The 17,600-nt window shown below is 42.3% G+C and overlaps 1 protein-coding gene across 1 annotated transcript in view; it reads right to left on the minus strand.

Moving 5' to 3' along the window:
- Window positions 1-17,600, minus strand: part of ARMC9 (armadillo repeat containing 9) — a 152,406-nt gene that overhangs the window by 83,851 nt on the left and 50,955 nt on the right. The window contains exons 10-13 of the mRNA XM_023724514.1: window positions 13,723-13,862; window positions 12,324-12,400; window positions 7,748-7,822; window positions 2,843-2,933 (exon numbers count right to left, since the gene is read on the minus strand). Coding sequence (XP_023580282.1) covers window positions 2,843-2,933; window positions 7,748-7,822; window positions 12,324-12,400; window positions 13,723-13,862 — 383 coding nt within the window. The remainder of the gene's footprint in view (window positions 1-2,842; window positions 2,934-7,747; window positions 7,823-12,323; window positions 12,401-13,722; window positions 13,863-17,600) is intronic.

The following is a 17,600-nucleotide window of genomic DNA, read 5'->3' on the forward strand; positions in this document are numbered from 1 at the left end:
CTTCAGTAGACAAGCAACTGGCTTTCAAAATGGCATTGCTGCTATGTATTCACCAATTCTAAATCTCTCACTGTCAAATATATAAATGCTTTTTTTCTTTTTTCTTTTAGACATTCTGTGTAGGCCACAGAGTAGTCTAGCCACACCCCTTTCTCTTCCTCCCTCTGTCCAGCTTTCATTCCCCTGGCCAACTAATCTCTTCGTCTGTTTGTTCAGGCTCATCCTATAACCCAGTCTTGTGAACTCACCCACTGGCGTCGAGTCGATTCTGACTCATAGCGACCCTATAGGACAGAGAAGAACTGCCCCATAGGATTTCCAAGGCTGTAGTCCTTACAGAAGCAGACTGCCACATCTTTCTCCTGTGGAGTAGCTGGTGGGTTGGAACCGTCAACCTTTTGGTTAGCAGCCAAGCGCTTAACCGCTGCACCACCAGGGTTCCTTCCTGTGAACTGAGGTACTGAAGTACCTTAAAAACCTCAGATCCTCCTCTTTGGGGTTCCTGGGACATCAACCCATCTCCCACCCTGTTCCCCGAGTTGCGGCACACCCCGTGAGCTAACAGGGCAGGACGCTAGAGTTGCCAGTATCATTTCTTTCCCGAGTGTCCAGCTGGTGAACCTGGCTCTGCCTTGCTCCTGCCCAGTGACCCATCTGGTCTCCCTGTCCTCTCTTCAGTGACTGACTAGTGTCTGCTGGCCCCCTTGCTAAGGGCTAGAGCTGGGCCCTGGGCTGCAGACAGTGGTCAAACCCCCCTGCTATTGGTTGCTCACCTCTGCTTGTCAATATCAGAAGGCTGGACTTTTCCTTGAGGTTTGCAGTTCGGACCCTCTCCTGACCTAACTGTTAGGTTAAGTTCCTAAGATATACTTGAACTTTTGTGCTTGAAGATCTTAAAACTTTCTTGGAAAAAATAGAAAATACTTGAAATTTGGAGTTCGTCTATCTCCAGTATTTCCTGTAAACTGTTAGCTAGATACGGAGGTTTGATTAGATTCTGATTCAATATTTTACGCAAAACTACTTAACAGGTGGTCTCACATACTTCCTATTTCATCACAGTGATGGACATACGTCCAGCTGTCCCAGTTTTAATGATACCGAGATTAATCAGTGGGTTCAGGTGTTAACAAGCCTGAGTCTTTCATCATAAACTTCCCCATCAAATTTTCACCTTATGCTTTTAACAATGATTGAGGATCACTGGCTAGATCCACTATTTCATTAGGGTTGCAAAATGGTGGTTTTCTAGCATGTCTTCTACAGTTTTTAGCTGGCATTCTTTGATAAACAACTGTCCTAAGTAAGGTCTGAAAAACAACCTGAACAGGAGAGGCAGGATAAATGCTTGATTTTTAATCCTTTTCAGTTTCCAGAATAATATTTTGGTGCCTTAACACCTGCAAACATGACCGATGAATTTTGCTTAGTATCATTATGAACTCATTAATTTTCATATATTTAATGAATTTCACTCCAGGGAAGTTATCATTCTTTCTGATGCCCAAATTATTTCACTCTTAGCCATTGGGAGTCTACTCTTCAGGTTAACTCCTGGGTCCTTCTGACGTGACCCTGGAAGTCTTAGCTGGGTTCCCTATTTGACATGATGAGAAATACTGGATTTACCATGTTTGTTTCTGACCCCAGATCTAGAATCAGCCATTTTTTTAAGGAGCACCGGCTCTTTTTGGTGGGAAATGGAATTAGGGGCATTCATTGGCACTGGGATGTGAATTCTTCTAAGTCTTTTCAGTTAGAACTAAGAAATAAAAAGCTAAATCATGATTTTATACTGGTATTTCCAATTCAAATGGAGGATTACCAGGTTCTTCTTTTGATTTTATTTTGTATGTAGTTATATGATGACAATCTTGATTCCTATGATATTAACATAATTGCTTATTTGTTTTACTCTATAATATAAATTTCAAAATAATACCAATGTAATTACCCGCAATAAAACCATTAAATGAGGTTTAGGATTTCCTTGTTGTCCTTTTTTTCATTGGGACTTATAAATACCACCTGGGGGGTAAAGTCAAAACATAGTTTTATAAAATCACTTGAAATAACCCTTCTCTGTGTGGTTATATCACCAACTTGATAAACAGTTTAGGTTCACTTGGGTGCTTCTAACTTTCAGTACTTTTTTAAAAATTTAATTTAAAAAAACGTTATTTAAAATATTTCATAGTTCTAAAGATAAAACTATAAAGCAAGGTCGATCGAGAGAGCTCTGGCTTCCCTCCCCTTTGTTCTTCCCCATACCTTATCAGTAAACATTTTATTGTTGTTTTTTTTTTATTGGTTTTGGTTTATTCTGCTACTGGTTATTTTTATGTGTTTCTAGAAAGACTGGCATCTGTTTCCATTACCTGATCCCAGGACCCTGGGGAAGGCTCTCTTACAAAGTGGGCAGGAATTAGGAGGGGAGGAGGATGGACCACATAAAAAGAACTCCCGGTTAAAGAAGGGATTCTATAATTGCTTTTGAATTCTTTCTGCTGACTATACGCTTAGATGACAGACTGCTATATCTTTGGACAATCTGACCTTGACTACCTGGCTGAATATGTGTTTAGGGGACCATCTGGGTCTACCCTGGGGTCTAGCCTTACCCTACCTGGGTCTACCCTGGGGTCTGGCTTTACCCTACCTGGGTCTACCCGAGGGTCTAGCCTTACCCTACCAGCCGCAGGCCTCAGCTCCCCGTGCTGCTGAATGAGGCTTCTCAAATGAATTCCAAGATACAACAAACCCCTCAAAGAAAGCCCAAGGATCTTTCTGGCAAATGTGAAAGAGTTAAAGGACAGATGATAGATTCTGGCATTAAACTGACCAGAGTTAAGCTGCTTGATGATAAATTCTATCTGGCGAATCATTTCAGCGCTGCCTTCTTTGATGAAGCAGCGCAGAATGTCTTCCATTCCCTAGAAGCATTGGAGAGAATAATAGTTAACATCTCTGTTTTGCGGGGGAACTACCTTTCAATGGGGTAGTTTCATCAAGCCCCCCCGCTCCCAAAATCTTTCTTACTTGGAAGGAAGGGACACATCCATTAACAATCCCTCTGCTCAGTACTAAACGTTCTCTTTTGGTTCTTTTTCTAACTCACAGTAAAATTATTTTCTTCTTGGTTGACTATTTAAATATAATACAGGCAGCAAAAACCAACAAAAAACTACTGTAAAATCTCATCGCATGAGTACCGTATTCCCTTTGTTGTTACTGTTAGGTGCTGCAGAGTCGCTTCCGACTCATAACGACCCTCCGTACGACAGAATGAAACACCACCTGGTCTTGAGCCATTCTCACAGTCGTTGCTATGTTTGAGCCCACGTTGCAGCCACTGTGACAATCCATCTCGCTGAGGGTCTTCCCTTTAGTCTGGAAATATGTTGTTTTGGGAGGTGGTTTCTTTCCTGCGTTTTCCTAAAGTTTGCACACTGCCTTCTGGATTTCAAGACCAAACATGGTCTTTGACAAGTGAAACACACGTTTAGAGAAGTAAATGAAAAAATAAAACCTGTCTTTAAACAGCTATCATTCTTCTTCTATCAAGAGAATTATAAAGTCACTACATTATGTATTATTTTGGCTAATAAAAGATTTTTTTTTTAATTGTGCTTAAGGTGAAAGTTTACAGCTCAAGTTAGTTTCTCATTCAAAAATATATACACATTGTTTTGTGACGTTGGTTGCAATCCCCACAATGTGACAGCACTCTCCCCCTTTCCACCCCCGCTTCCCTGTGTCCATTCGTCCAGTTCCTGTCCCTTCCTGCCTTCCTGTCTTGCTTTTGGGCAGGAGTTGCCCATTTGGTCTTGTATATTTGATTGAATTGAGAAGCACGTTCCTCCCACGTGTTACTGTTTGTTTTATAGGCCTGTCTAATCTTTGTCTGAAAAGTGGCCTTCAAGTGTGGTTTCAGTTCTGAGTTAGTAGAGTGTCCGGGGGCCAGAGTCTTGGGGATTCCTCCAGTCTCTGTCAGACCAGTAAGTCTGGCCTTTTTTCGTGAATTTGAATTTTGTTCTACATTTTTCTCTCGCTCTGTCCAGGACTCTCTGTTGTGATCCCTGTCAGAGCAGTCGGTGGTGGTGGCCAGGCACCGTCTAGTTCTTCTGGGCTCAGGCTGATGGAGGCTTCAAGGTCAAGGTACTGACCTCAGCACAAGTGTCTAGTTCTCCTTTTTCCTCTTTCCTGTGGGATCTGAATGAGTGTGTATGGCTGGGGCTGATAAGGCCTTCTTGCCACCATGCAGGGAAAACAAGTCTGATAACAAACCAAAGACATAGGAAAAAGAGTATGGGGATGGTGACGAAGAAATAGGATCTTGCAACATCATGTCAGCCCAGATCAAGCTGTGCCTGCAGCAGTCCTGTGGAGTGCTTGAGTGGTCATCTTAGCTGAGCAGCTTCTAAGCCAGCTGCCTGGCTTTGCCAGAGATCCTGGGAGCCTTTCCAACAAACAGGGCACTCAGTCTGCTCCAGCCCTGGGCAGAATGCTAGCTGGAGTTTTGATCCCCAGAAGAGCTCCACGGCCAACAGGAGGCTCTTGGGGTGGGCATTAGGGACAGCCTTGTTTACCTGATCTACTCTCCAGCCCTCGTGGCACACTCTTTAAGTTCAAATGGGCTTTCGGGAACTCATATTTTTTCCCCCATTATTATTATAAGACCACTATAATAGCATTTGCTACTAATATAATTTTTATGTATTCTCTGCCCTTTTCCTTAAGCACACAATTTTACATAGTTGCAAAAACAGAGTTCTTATAATGTCATATTCTGCTTTCATCTCAATTACACAATAAAAATGTTTCCATACTGCCTCATACTGCTTTTCCTGATTATCATCTTCAACAGCTATTGATTTCAGCAAAAGAACCATAATTCCATTAGCAACCCTCTGTGACCCAGACACTGAGGCTGTCTCCAGTCTCCATCATAAAAATGTGGACCTGAGCTTCCTCACGCAGAGAGCCCTTCTCCACTTGGGTTGCTCTGTCTCCATCAGCATGCAGAAGTGAAAGGCAGGAGTCCAAACTACGGATGTGCTGGTGGTTTCCATGCGCACTGCCTCAATGCTTTCCTTAAGGGCCATGCCAGCATACATGGCGAACACCAGCAGGTCTGCGTCTGTCAGCTCCGGTGTCACGTCCCTGGGACTGTGTCTGAGCAGATGTGAAGGTGGTTGAGATGATGGGGGCATGTTTTCCTCACTGTCTGATTTCCCTTATTACTGTTATATGCAAGAAGAATGGAATAGCTTCCTCAATCTAAAAACTTCCTCAAGAGTATGAGGGAAATCTCAGGGTTTTAGGAGAACTCCACTGTAGCCATAACCATCTCTTAGCAGGCCTCTCAGGAGCTAAACAAGGCACTGCCCAGGTGAGATAGCCAAAAGCTTCCTTCACTCAGGCCGAAAGGGGCACTCCTCCGTTGCCTTATAACCTGATCCCTGTTAAAATGCCAGAGGGAAGCTTATGCTACTTACGCTTTTATCTAACTGATCCACGTTTTCTTTGTAAAGTCAGTAATTCATAGACTATCTACAGATCGATCAGAAATGATAAAATATCAATAGACTTGACTATAATTAAGGCTATTTTATGACCCAAAACACACCATAATCAAAGTTGAAAAACTGGGAAAATATCTGTAATATCTATCAAAAGATTCATTGCCCCTAAGTTCCCTTGTGATTTCTTCTTTGATCCACGTTACTGACAAGTGTGTGGCAGCCCAATCTCCAAGACAGACCCCAGTGATCCACCTCCTGGTATGCACACTACTGTGTAGCCCTCTCCCACAGCATACCAGGGTTGGTCTGTGCCACCAACAGAATGAGGCAGAAGTGATGGTACGTCACTTTGTCACTTCTGAGATTAGGTTATAAGAGATAATGTGGCTTCTGTCTTGTTTACTTTCTCTCTGATCACTCGCTCTGGGGAAGCCAGCTGCCATGCTGAGAGCAGTCCTACGGAGAAGCCCCTATGACAAAGAACAGAAGCCTACAGCCAACAGCCAGAAAGGAACTAAGGCCTCCTGCCAAAGGCCATGTGAGCGAACGGTCCTGCAGCCCAGGTCAAGCCTTCAGATGGCTGCTGCCCTGGCTGACGTCTTGACTATGACCATCTGGTGAATCTGCTCTCAAACTCCTGTTCCACAGAAACTATGAAATAATAAATGTTTGCTTTTTAAGTCACTAAGATATGAGGTAATTTGTTAGGCAGCAACAGATAACTAATACAAGTGTTATTATTTAAGCTTCAAATATTTGGGGATCTTCTAGACATCTTATGTTTGTTTTTCACTAAACTTCACCATTATTTAGTCAACCTTTTATTCTGCCCTATTCTCTCTCTCTCCTCTCCTTCTAGGACTCCAATTACATATGTTAGACTTCTTAATATTGTCCCACAGGTCTCTGAGGTGCTCTCTTTTTGTCCATATTTTCTCTCTCTGGCCTGGATGATCTCCAAGGCCCCCTCCTGCTCACATGACGTAACTCTTTCCTCCTCACGGAATCCCTGCCCTGACTGCCCGCTCTCACCCTTTCTCCACCTCTTTACCTTAGATTTGGATGTCTTTCTCTATTCTGTCTTTCACTCTTTTCAATTCAATGTCCTCTCCATTCTTTCTCTCCCACCTAGATGCTTCTCTCCTTATTCTTTGCCTTGGTTCACAATCCCTCTCTTTCACCTAAATGGTCACAATGCAGAATTTAATCAAGTTTATTTTTCCCTGTTCTTTATTGACAAAAGGAGTCCTGGTGGTGCAGTGGTTAAGTGCTTGGCTGCTAACTGAAAGGTGGGCAGTTCAAACCCACCAGCTTCTCCATGGGAGAAAGATGTGACAATCTGCTTCCATACAGATTAGTCTTGGAAACCCTATGGAGCAGTTCTACTCTGGCCTATACGGGCGCTATGAGTTGGAATTGACTCCATGGCAACAAGTTTGGTTTTCTGGTTTATTGACAAAGCAGATTTTTGATGAAAAAGCAGTGGGCAGTTAAGTTCCATTGTTTACCATGACCACACAGAGCAGTTCTTAAACACGTTTTTACCTATGGCATAACTGTTGACGTAATTTTAGACGACCAGTTAAAAGATTTAGCAACCCTTCTAAGTAAGCAACACCAGTTGGAAGAGTATGTCTTGTTGGTCTCAAACTGAATTTAGCTTGTGCTCTGACTGTGGAAACGTACTTAATCCCTTCACCATAGCACTTAGTACCCACACTGCGAACTGGTTTCACAAGCCGTATGGAAGAAGAACAAGATTAGATCTAGGAACATTTATCTTCTCAAACCAAGATGCTAATCACCTGAAGCTTGTTTTTTACTTCAGGTATAAGCATTAATGTAAACACATTAAATTTTGAATTCACTATTTACCAACCAAACCAAGGACAACGCAGTTTTATAGTCTTTACAAGCTTTCTGTTTCATTTCGTTGCTATCAGAATGTCTGCAACCTTCCAACAACAACAACAAAAATCTGCTGGGAATTTTCTAACACTGTGGTTATTAACCATTTGGAATTTGGGATCCTCTTGAGAATCGGATAAAATCTACAGACTCTCATCCCAGAAAAGTGCAGGTATGTATTTTGCACACAATTTCAGGGAGTTCGTAAACTATCTGAAGCCCTTCCACGGAGCCCAATCTAGGAACTCTGCTTTAATGGTTTATGAGCTTGGCACTGACAGAAGCTTACAAGTTTCTCAAGCACATTTTCTTACCATTGCTCTGGCTTCCTCCCGAATGGACGGAACTGAAAGGATGCTGTACAGAGCTCCATTCACATATGGCTGTATCTGTAAGGGGAGAAAGAAACAGTCATTTGCAAGTTTTCCAATACTATACAACTAGTGATCAAACACCACATTTGAGGACACCGTGCCTAACAAGGTGAGAGGGAGTCCCCATTCTCACAGCTCTCCCATTCCAGATGCCTGTTTCCAAACAGCAGATACCCTATTTGCATGCCCACTGACCTCTACAACCAAGAGTTCAAAACCAGATTCATCACTTCCAACACTTACTTTTGCTGTGTTTCATAGTTTAATTAATGTCACTACAAACCTCCCCATCCCTCAGGCTGGCAATCTGGGAGTCATCTTAGATTTCTCCCTCTTTTTACTCTCTTGTGTTCAGTCTTCAAGTTATCTTTGATATCAACCCTTCTTTTCCATGCCTGCTGCTACTTACCTTAAGACAACATCATCCATTACCTGGGCTACATCAAATCTCCAAACTAGCCTCTCCCTTCAGTGTTGACCCCTTTCATCCAGACATTATATCACGGCCAAGTTTCAACAACATGGGCCAAACCATTCCTCTCTTCACCTCAGAAACCTTCCAGAGGAAAGTTCTAACTCCTCCGCCGCCCTCTCCATCAGCTCCCTCTGCTCCTCGCCTCCCTGCCACCATGAAGTTTACACTCCACAGAGTTCATATGATTTGAGGGACCACCCCCTCGCCCCCACCACCACATCAGGCTGCACATGCTTCTGCCCTTGCTCTTGCAGCTTGCTCTTCTGGGAATGCCCTTCCCCCATGCATCTATCTGGAAAACTGATCTATCCTTTTTTTGTTTTATTATTTTTAAATATATATGACACGATATTTGCCATTTCAATGTTTTTCACGTGTATAATTTAGTGACACCAATTACATTCAATCATGTTGTGCAACCATCACCAACAATCACTGCCAAATTTCCCATCACCATGAACAGAAACTCAATGCTTCCCAAACAATGACTCCCCCTTCCCCCTCCCTCCCGTCCCTGGTAACCACTAATAAACCTTGGTCTCTATACATCTCCCTGTTCTACATATTTCCTAAGTGAGATCACACAATATTCGTCCTTTACTGACTGACTTCACTCAGCAAAATGTTTTCAAGGTTCATCAAGTTGTAGCATGTAACAGGACTTCATTTCTCTTCGTGGCTGAGTAATATTATGATTCATCCTTTAAAACTCAGCTCAGATGTCTCTCATACAATTTTAATTTACAAGTTTCTCCTTTCCTGAATCCCCCAGACAGGGTTTGTGCTAACCTCAGCTTCTTGTACATACCTTTATTGTTGTACTGAATATTGTACATTTTTAAATTAACACTTCTGTCTCCCTACTGGGGACCTGGTGGTGCAGTGGTTAAGCATCTGGCTGCTAACCAAAAGGCTGGCAGTTTGAATCCACCAGCCGCTCCTTGGAAACCCTATGGGGTAGTTCTACTATGTCCTATAGGGTCGCTATGCGTCGGAATCGACTCGATTGTAACGAGTTTTTTTTTAACGGGTCTCCCTATTATGAGCTCTCTGAGGCCAGGACCCTTGTTTTACTCACATAGGTAACCCCAGCATCAAGGAAGCACAGACCTGCCACATGGCAGGTGCTGGAGAAACGAGAGTGTTCATCTCCCCTTGCCCTTCTTCAGCATTGGATTTTATTATCACCCTTTTGATTTCTGCCCATCTGATAGGGGCAAAAAAGGTATCCTATAGTTGTTTTTACCTTCATTTCCCTGACTACTAACGAATCTGAACAACTTTTCAGATTCGTAGGCTATCAGGGTTTACTAGTCTGTGAATTACCTATTTGTATCCTTTACCCATTTCTCCCGCTTCTCCCCACCATTGGGCTGTTTGACTTTTATTTAGCAATTTATAGGGCCTCTTCATGTATTAGGGATATTAAACTTTCACCATACGTGATACAAATTTTTTTCTTGGGATACCATGTGTTTTTTGACTTTGATTATGGTCTCCTTTTCCATACAAAAAAAATTAATGTTCATATAGTCAAATATGTGCATCTTTTTCTTTTTGGCTTCTGGGTTTTGTCTTTTAAGACCACGACTACCTGATATGAGATATACATGTGTCGCATTTATTTGTAAAACAAACACATTTCTAGGCTCTAAAACATATGTAAGTCGGTTCTCTAGTTCATTTTCAAAGCAAATGCATTAGCAATGGCTAATGACATGGTTTGAATCCTTGGGTCTCTCCAGCTCTCAAAGTCTACATCCTGGTTGCAAAACTTGAAACCAAACCTTTACTATTAGATAAGAAAATGTATTTTCCACCAGCTTCAAACGCCTGAGTTAGAAGAAAACAGACAATAGAGCTCATCCAGGTCTGGCAGTCATTAAGAGTTCACTGTTGTTGCTGTGTGCAATTCTGACTCAGAGTGACCCCATGTGACAGAGGAGAACTGCCCCATAGGGTTTCCTGGGCTGTAATATATATATATTTAATAATATTTTATTGTGATTTAGGTGAAACTTCACACAGGAAATTAGGTTCCCCTTTAACAATTTTTATACAAATTGTTCTGTGACACTGGTTACATTTTTTACAATGCATCTCGTTATTTCCATCCTGTTTGTTCTGTTTCCATTGATCTAGCTTCCCTTCCCTCCTTGCCTTCTCATTTTTTTGCTTTTGGGTAAATGTTGACTGTTTGGTCTCATATAGTTAACTGGTTAAGGGAACACATTATTCACGGGTGATAGTGTTTATTTTATAAGTCAATCTATTATTTGGCTGAAAGGTGACCTGCGGAAATAGCTTCAATTCCAAGTTCAATGGGTATCTTAGGGCGATAGTCTTGGGGACTCCTCTAGTCTCTATTGATCCAGTAGGGCTGGCCTTTTTTAGGAATTTGAGTTTTGTTCCACATTTTTCTCCCATTCTATCCGGGAGCTTCTATTGTGTCCCTAGTCAGAACGGTCAGTAGTGGTAGCTGGGCACCACCTAGGTCTTTTGGTCTCAGGTTAGAAGAGGCTGTGGTTCGTGTGAGTTATTAGTCTAATGGACTAATTTCTCCTCTGAGCCTTTGGTTTCCTTCATTCTCTTTTGCTCCATACAAGCAGAGACCAATAGTTGTATCTCAGATGGCCGCTTGCAAGCTTTTAAGAGTCCAGATGCTACTCACCAAACTAGGATGTAGAACATTATCTTTGTGAACTATGCTATAACAATTGACTAAGTTGTCCCCTGAGACTGTGGTCTAGGCTGTAATCTTCACAGGAGCAGAACATCAGGTCTTTCTACCGTGAAGCTGCTGGTGAGTTCAAACCATGCTTTCAGTCAGCAGCTGAGCACTCAACCATTGTGCCACCAGGGCTCACTGGCTTTCAAATATACAAGCTGTAGCAACAACCAAACTACACACACTAAAAAAGCCCACATCAATCGGTTGATGGGACTATAGGAATGTGAGATGTGAGTGAAATGAACAAAACGGGACCTGTCTGTTTGAAATGGGAAGGCTCGTGGAAGCCTATGCTTTACTTGTGAACCAGTGGCGTTCATGCTGACCTGCTGAGACACCACTGTGCCCTACTGTCAAAGCAGATCAGATTTTTGCTGAGCCTTTAGTTTCACCTGCAATGTGATGCCATGGTTTCCACAAACACATTTGTAGAAAGCAGGTGAGAGAATAATCATATCTGTTTATTTATAGTTTCTGTTAATTCATTTATCCATATCTCTATTTAAAAAGAGTTTGCAGCCCATAGATTAGAAAACTAGCACCAAGTGCTGGGAAAAGCACTGGTGAGGACAAAGGTCATCCAGCTGTTCTGGAGGACAGCCTGGCAGGACTCAGGGGACATGAGGCAGACACGAGCCAGCAGTGACAGGGTGTCACCCCCAGAGAAGCTCCTGCCCAGGCCTTGAGGGGCAAGAGCAAAAACCTTGAGAGTGGACCTCTGGGGCAGCAGAATCTGAGGCAAGCAAGCAAAGAGCGCACCTTGGGGGCCGGAAAAGGAAAATGGGACAGATGCATAAGTGGACTATTTTGCAGCAGTAGGAATTAATGAATTATATGTGCATGAAGCAACAAAGAAAGGCCCAAAAACAGTGAAAAAACGAAGAAACAGAATGAGGTATAGACTGCAGTATTACTTGTGTAAATTAAACACACAACACAGACGACAGTATATACATTGTAAGAATACACGCATATCCGTGGACATATATCAAACACACTGCAGGGAGTGTCAGCGTGGGGAGAACTGTGAAGCAGGGATAGATGATAACATAAAAATGCAGAGGGGGACGGGGCATGGACTAGAATGATACGTGCCTTAAACGAGGAGTGGAGAACAGCTTCCTACATCTGAGTCCCAAAATTTTAAAAATTAGAAAAGATCTGAAGTAGCTTTTAAAAATACTTGGAGGAGGCAAACATGTCTGTTTTTCAAATGCAGTAACTATCCTGGGCCAGCCTCCCACCCCTATCTGTGAAGCCCCAGGCGTCCAGGTTCCCCCAAGCCCAGGGCGAGCTGCCTGACCGTGTACCTCGTGGTTTTCATGGCCAAGGAGATCTGAAAGAACTTTCAGCACGAGGCCCGCCACCTTGGCGCACGTGTTCTTCCCTGTAGGAACAACAACAACGAACAGACTCAGAAGCAGTTTCAAGCCAGGGAGGTATTTTAGGAACTGCAAACATCATCATCATCATCACTGCAAATAAACTGATGAAAATGAAGACAAGCTGACTATCATCTGATAAGTGTATTAAAAGCTAGGGCTTCTTGCTAATGCTATTATTTTTACAACGGAAGATTGAAATCGGTCATTGAGTCAGTCAACACACACAGTTGGGCGGTTCAGTTACACAGCATCTGCAGGGGAAGCAATGGCAGGAAGAAACTCCTAACAAACACCCTGAGCTATTTACCCAGGTGACCCTTTTCTCAAACACAGTGGTTGCTCAGGCTGGGGTCAGTCGCAGCCTAGACATGGCGTCTCTTCGAAATAAGCTTCTTTGGTCCTGGTTAACAGGTGGCTTAAATGGGATGGTACCTGTAGAAAAGCTAAAATCACTATCTGTATTGATCAAGTTTATGACGACCTGTGAACCCCTATCTCCAGGTGGGTAAAGTGGAGAAACTACTGTGGTTAAGAGCAGGGAGCGTGATTTAAGATCCTTGCTTCTGCCACCAACTTAATACTGTATAATCTTGGGAAAATACTTCTCTTTTCCATCTTCAGGTAAAAGGGATCATAGTTCTTAACTTCCTACCTTTGAATAACACAATGAAGAAGAAGAAAAACATAACTAATTTGATTTCTTCTCAACGCAAGCACTACATATATAAAATATTATTTCCAAGGCCACACGGTATTTTGGCTTCAGTGATTCAACAGCTTAATAATTAATCCATTGCCATCGAGTTCGTTCCGACTCACAGCAACTCTACAGACTCTACAGGATAGAGCAGACCTGCCCACCAGGTTTCCAAGGCTGTAAATCTTACAGAAGCAGACTGCCACATCTTTCTCCCGTGGAGCAGCTGGTGGGTTCAAACTCCTGACCTTTCAGTTAGCAGCCACACACTGTGCCACGAGGGCTCCTTAACAGCTTTATACCTACTTGGAAATGCTTTTCCATGAATCAACCAGTTGCTGTCGAGTCGATTCTGACTCATAGTGACCCTACAGGACAGAGTAGAACTGCCCCATAGGGTTTCCAAGGAGTGGCTGGTGGATTCGAACCACTGACCTTTAGGTTAGCAGTCGTAGCTCTTAACCACTGCGCCACCAGGGCTCCACAAATAGCCCCCTCTTCTTCTGTTTTCTATGAGGGAGCTCAAAAGCAGACCATACCAGGTTTACTGGTAATCCAGATTTGACAGCCACATCCTTTCCCTTTCCCCACACCAGAACACGGGCACCGCGACAGGTGCTGTGAGACCTGCGCTCCGGAGGCAGAGGTTCATAAGCAGAGCCACCGAGTACTCCAGCGTGTAGTCAGACAGGCAGTCGGGGTCCTTGAGAATGTCAATCAGCCAGAAGATGAGGCCATCCCGAATCATCGCCGTCTGCAGCGGGCGCCTAGGATGAAACAGCCTGCAGGTAAGTTAAAGCTGGCAAGTAAAGGAGCTTCTCACATAAGACTGTGTAGAGATCTAAGTGCCTATCGAAAGAGCCAACCGTACAGAAGATACACACCCCCAGAAATATCTTCTTGTTAGATCCATACAACTGACCCAACAAGAGCTCCTTTACCTTTCAGGGATATTAACGGTGTAAAGAAAGATAGAGGAGTAGGACCCTCCTACTTGCAAAGTTTCCTTTTCACTATTTAAATTTAGCAGAGCATTACTTCAAATTTTTAATAAATATTTATTGATAGCTTTTGGTCTACTTAACCCAGGAAAGAGGGCCATGGAAATAGTTCTTCGACAAGCAGATTTTCACTAAACTCTCGTCTGTTTATTCTAGTTTAGGCACTCCGAGCTACTTAAAGAATAACAACAAACCACAAAAGCAAAAAGCAGCTCAATACCATTTTGATTCAGATCTCTAGAGAGTCAGGGCAGTTTAACGACCTGGGTAGTACAAGTTATAAGGAATAATTTTCCACCCAAATTTCACGTGTGCAATTTTAGAAAATCCAACGTTTCATCAATATGTGTAATGGTGAATGGCAGCGTGTCAGCCCTAAGAACTGACAAGACTAAGCATGGTCTCGCCATCGGAAACCATCCGACTTCTCTGAAAATCAGAACGTCACAGATGAGGCACCACTGGGATCTCCCAACGAGCAGGTTATGGTGAATCCAGCACACAGGACGCTGCAAGGAAGCAAACATCCATTCATGCTGTTCTTAAAACACTGCACCAGCCCGACTTGTGTGACTTAAACACAACAAAGGCTGCGCTTCCTTGGTAAGCCTCGAGACTTTCCATATTCGTTGTAGAGACCCTTGAAAACTGTGAAAACATTGAGCACATTTCCAGAACAGAAAAATTAAATTACTGTTTGGAGGAAAAGGACAATTAGTCAGTAAATATCTGCATTACCAGGAAGAGGTTATTTCTCCACCATATCTTATCTCTGTCTCTTAACTACATTTATTGAATTTATTAAAAATTACTAAAAAATTTCCAAAAAGTCAACGGCTACTTATTTTTATAAAAAAAAAAAAGAAATGAAGTGCTCATATGATCAGAGGAAGGAATAACTCTGGAGATTACTTACAGTTTTTTCAATTCATGTATCTAGAAAAAAAGAGATTTTCGTTGGCAGGGACTGGGCAAATGGAAGGTACTAAATGTTTATCATTCCCCTCCTGGCAACGGATTTGGTTCCCCCACTACACATATACCGACTTTGATTACTTCATTATAAGCTTCAGGTTATTAGTGAGAGTCACTCAAATGTTCAGCACATTTGCGGGAAGGAACTGTGTTCAGAAGAGGGCTGGGGGTCAGAAAAAGCTGAGGGCTCAAAGTCCTAGAATTTTCAATTAAGTCAAACAAAAGTGGGGTGGTCACGAGGGAGCACCCATGCTGAAGGAAACACCTCATGGCCCAGCAATTCCACTCCTAGACACCTGCCCAAGAGAAGGAAAACACATCCACACAAAGACTTGTATGTCAATGTGCTTAGCAGCGTTATTTACAATCGCCAAAAAGTGGAAACAACCCAAATGTCCATCAACTGATGAGTGGATAAATAAAATGTGGTACATCCATATAATGGAATACTATTTGGCAATAACTGAAGTACTGATAAATGCTAAAATGTAGATGAACCTTGAAAATGTTATGCTAAGAAGCCAGTTATGGAAAAACACATATCATATGATTTCATTGATAAGCAATGTCCAGAAAAGGAAAATCTACAGAGACAGAAAGTAGATTAGTGGTTGCCTAGGGCTAGGGGGAATGGGGAGTAACTGTAAATGGGCATCAGGCTTCTTTTTGGGGTGATGGAAATGTTCTAAAATTAGACTGTAGTGATAGTTGCACAACTCTGTGAATATATTAAAAATCACTGAGTTGTACTGCAAACAGGTGATTGGTATGGTATGGTACCTCAACAAACCACCACTCATCTGTCAGTCTGTCATATGTGGTGGCCTGCGTGTTGCTGCGATGCTGGAAGCTATGACACCGGTATTTCAAATACCAGCAGGGTCACCCACGGTGGACAGGTTTCAGCAGAGCTTCCAGACTAAAACAGACTAGGAAGAAGGACCTGGTAGTCTACTTCCGAAAAAAATGGCCAGTGAAAACTTTACGAATAGCAGCGGAATATCTAGTGCTGGAAGATGAGGCCTTCAGGTTGGAAGGCACTTAAAATACGAGTGAAGAGAGCTGTTTCTTCAAAGTAGAGTCAATCTTAATGATGTGGATGGAGTCAAGCTTTTGGGACCTTCATTTGCTGATGTGGCACGAATCAAAATGAGAAGAAACAGCTGCAAATATCTACTAATAATCAGAACATGCAATGTATGAAGTATGAATCTAGAAAAATGGGAAGTCATCAAAAATGAAATGGAATGCATAAAGATCGATATCCTCGGCATTAGAGAGCTGAAGTTGACTGGTATTGGCCATTTTGAATCCGACAATCATACGGTCTACTATGCTGGGAATGACAACTTGAAAAGGAATGGCGTCGTATTCACTGTCAAAAAAAAAATTTTAAAATCTGTCCCAAAGTACAACACTGTTCAGTGATAGGATAATATCCATATGCCTACAAGGAAGAACAGTTAATACAACTATTATTAAAATTTATGCGCCAACCATTAATGCCAAAGATGAAGAAATTGAAGACTTTTACCAAATTCTGCAGTCTGAAATTGACCAAATACGCAATCAAGATGCATTGATAATTACTGGTGGTAGGAATGTGAAAGCTGGAAACAAAGAAGGATTGGTAGTTGGAAAATATGGCCTTGGTGACAGAAATAACACAGGAGATCACGATAGAATTTTGCAAGAACAACGACTTCTTCATTGCAAATATCTTTTTTTCAACAACATAAATGGCTACTATACACGTGGACCTTGCCAGATGGAATACACAGGAATCAAACTGACTACATCTGTGGAAAGAGGCGACAGAGAAGCTCAATGTCAGAACAAGGCCAAGGGCCGACTGTGGACCAGACCATCAATTGCTTATATGCAAGTCTAAGCTGAAGCTGATGAAAATTAAAACAAATCCACAAGAGCCAAAGTATGATCTTGAGTATATCCCTCCTGAATTTAGAGACCATCTGAAGAACAGATCTGACGCAATGAACACTAATGACCGAAGACCAGACAACTCGTGGGATGACATCAAAGGCATTGTACACAAAGAAAGCAAAAGATCATTAAAAAGACAAGAAAGAAAGAAAAGACCAAAATGATGTCAAAATTTGCTCTTGAACATCGAGTAGCTAAAATGAATAGAAGAAATGATGAAGTAAAAGAGCGGAACAGAAAATTTCAAAGGGTGGCTGGAGAAGACAAAGTAAAATATTATAATGAGATATTCAAGGACCTGGAGTTAGAAAACCAAAAACGAATAACATGCTCAGCATTACTCAAGCCAAAGGAACTGAAGAAAAAATTCAAGCCCTGAGTTGCAATACTGAAGGATTCTGTGGGGAAAACACTGAACGATGCAGGAAGCATCAAAAGAAGATGGAAGGAATATACAGAATCACTATACCAAAAAGAATTGGTCAACATTCAACCATTTCAGGAGGCAGCGTATGATCAAGAACTGATGGTACTGAAGGAAGAAGTCCAAGCTTCACTGGAGGCATTGGCAAAAAACAAGGCTCC

The sequence above is a fragment of the Trichechus manatus genome, unplaced genomic scaffold, assembly GCF_000243295.1.
Source record: "Trichechus manatus latirostris isolate Lorelei unplaced genomic scaffold, TriManLat1.0 scaffold00249, whole genome shotgun sequence".
NCBI lineage: Eukaryota > Metazoa > Chordata > Mammalia > Sirenia > Trichechidae > Trichechus > Trichechus manatus.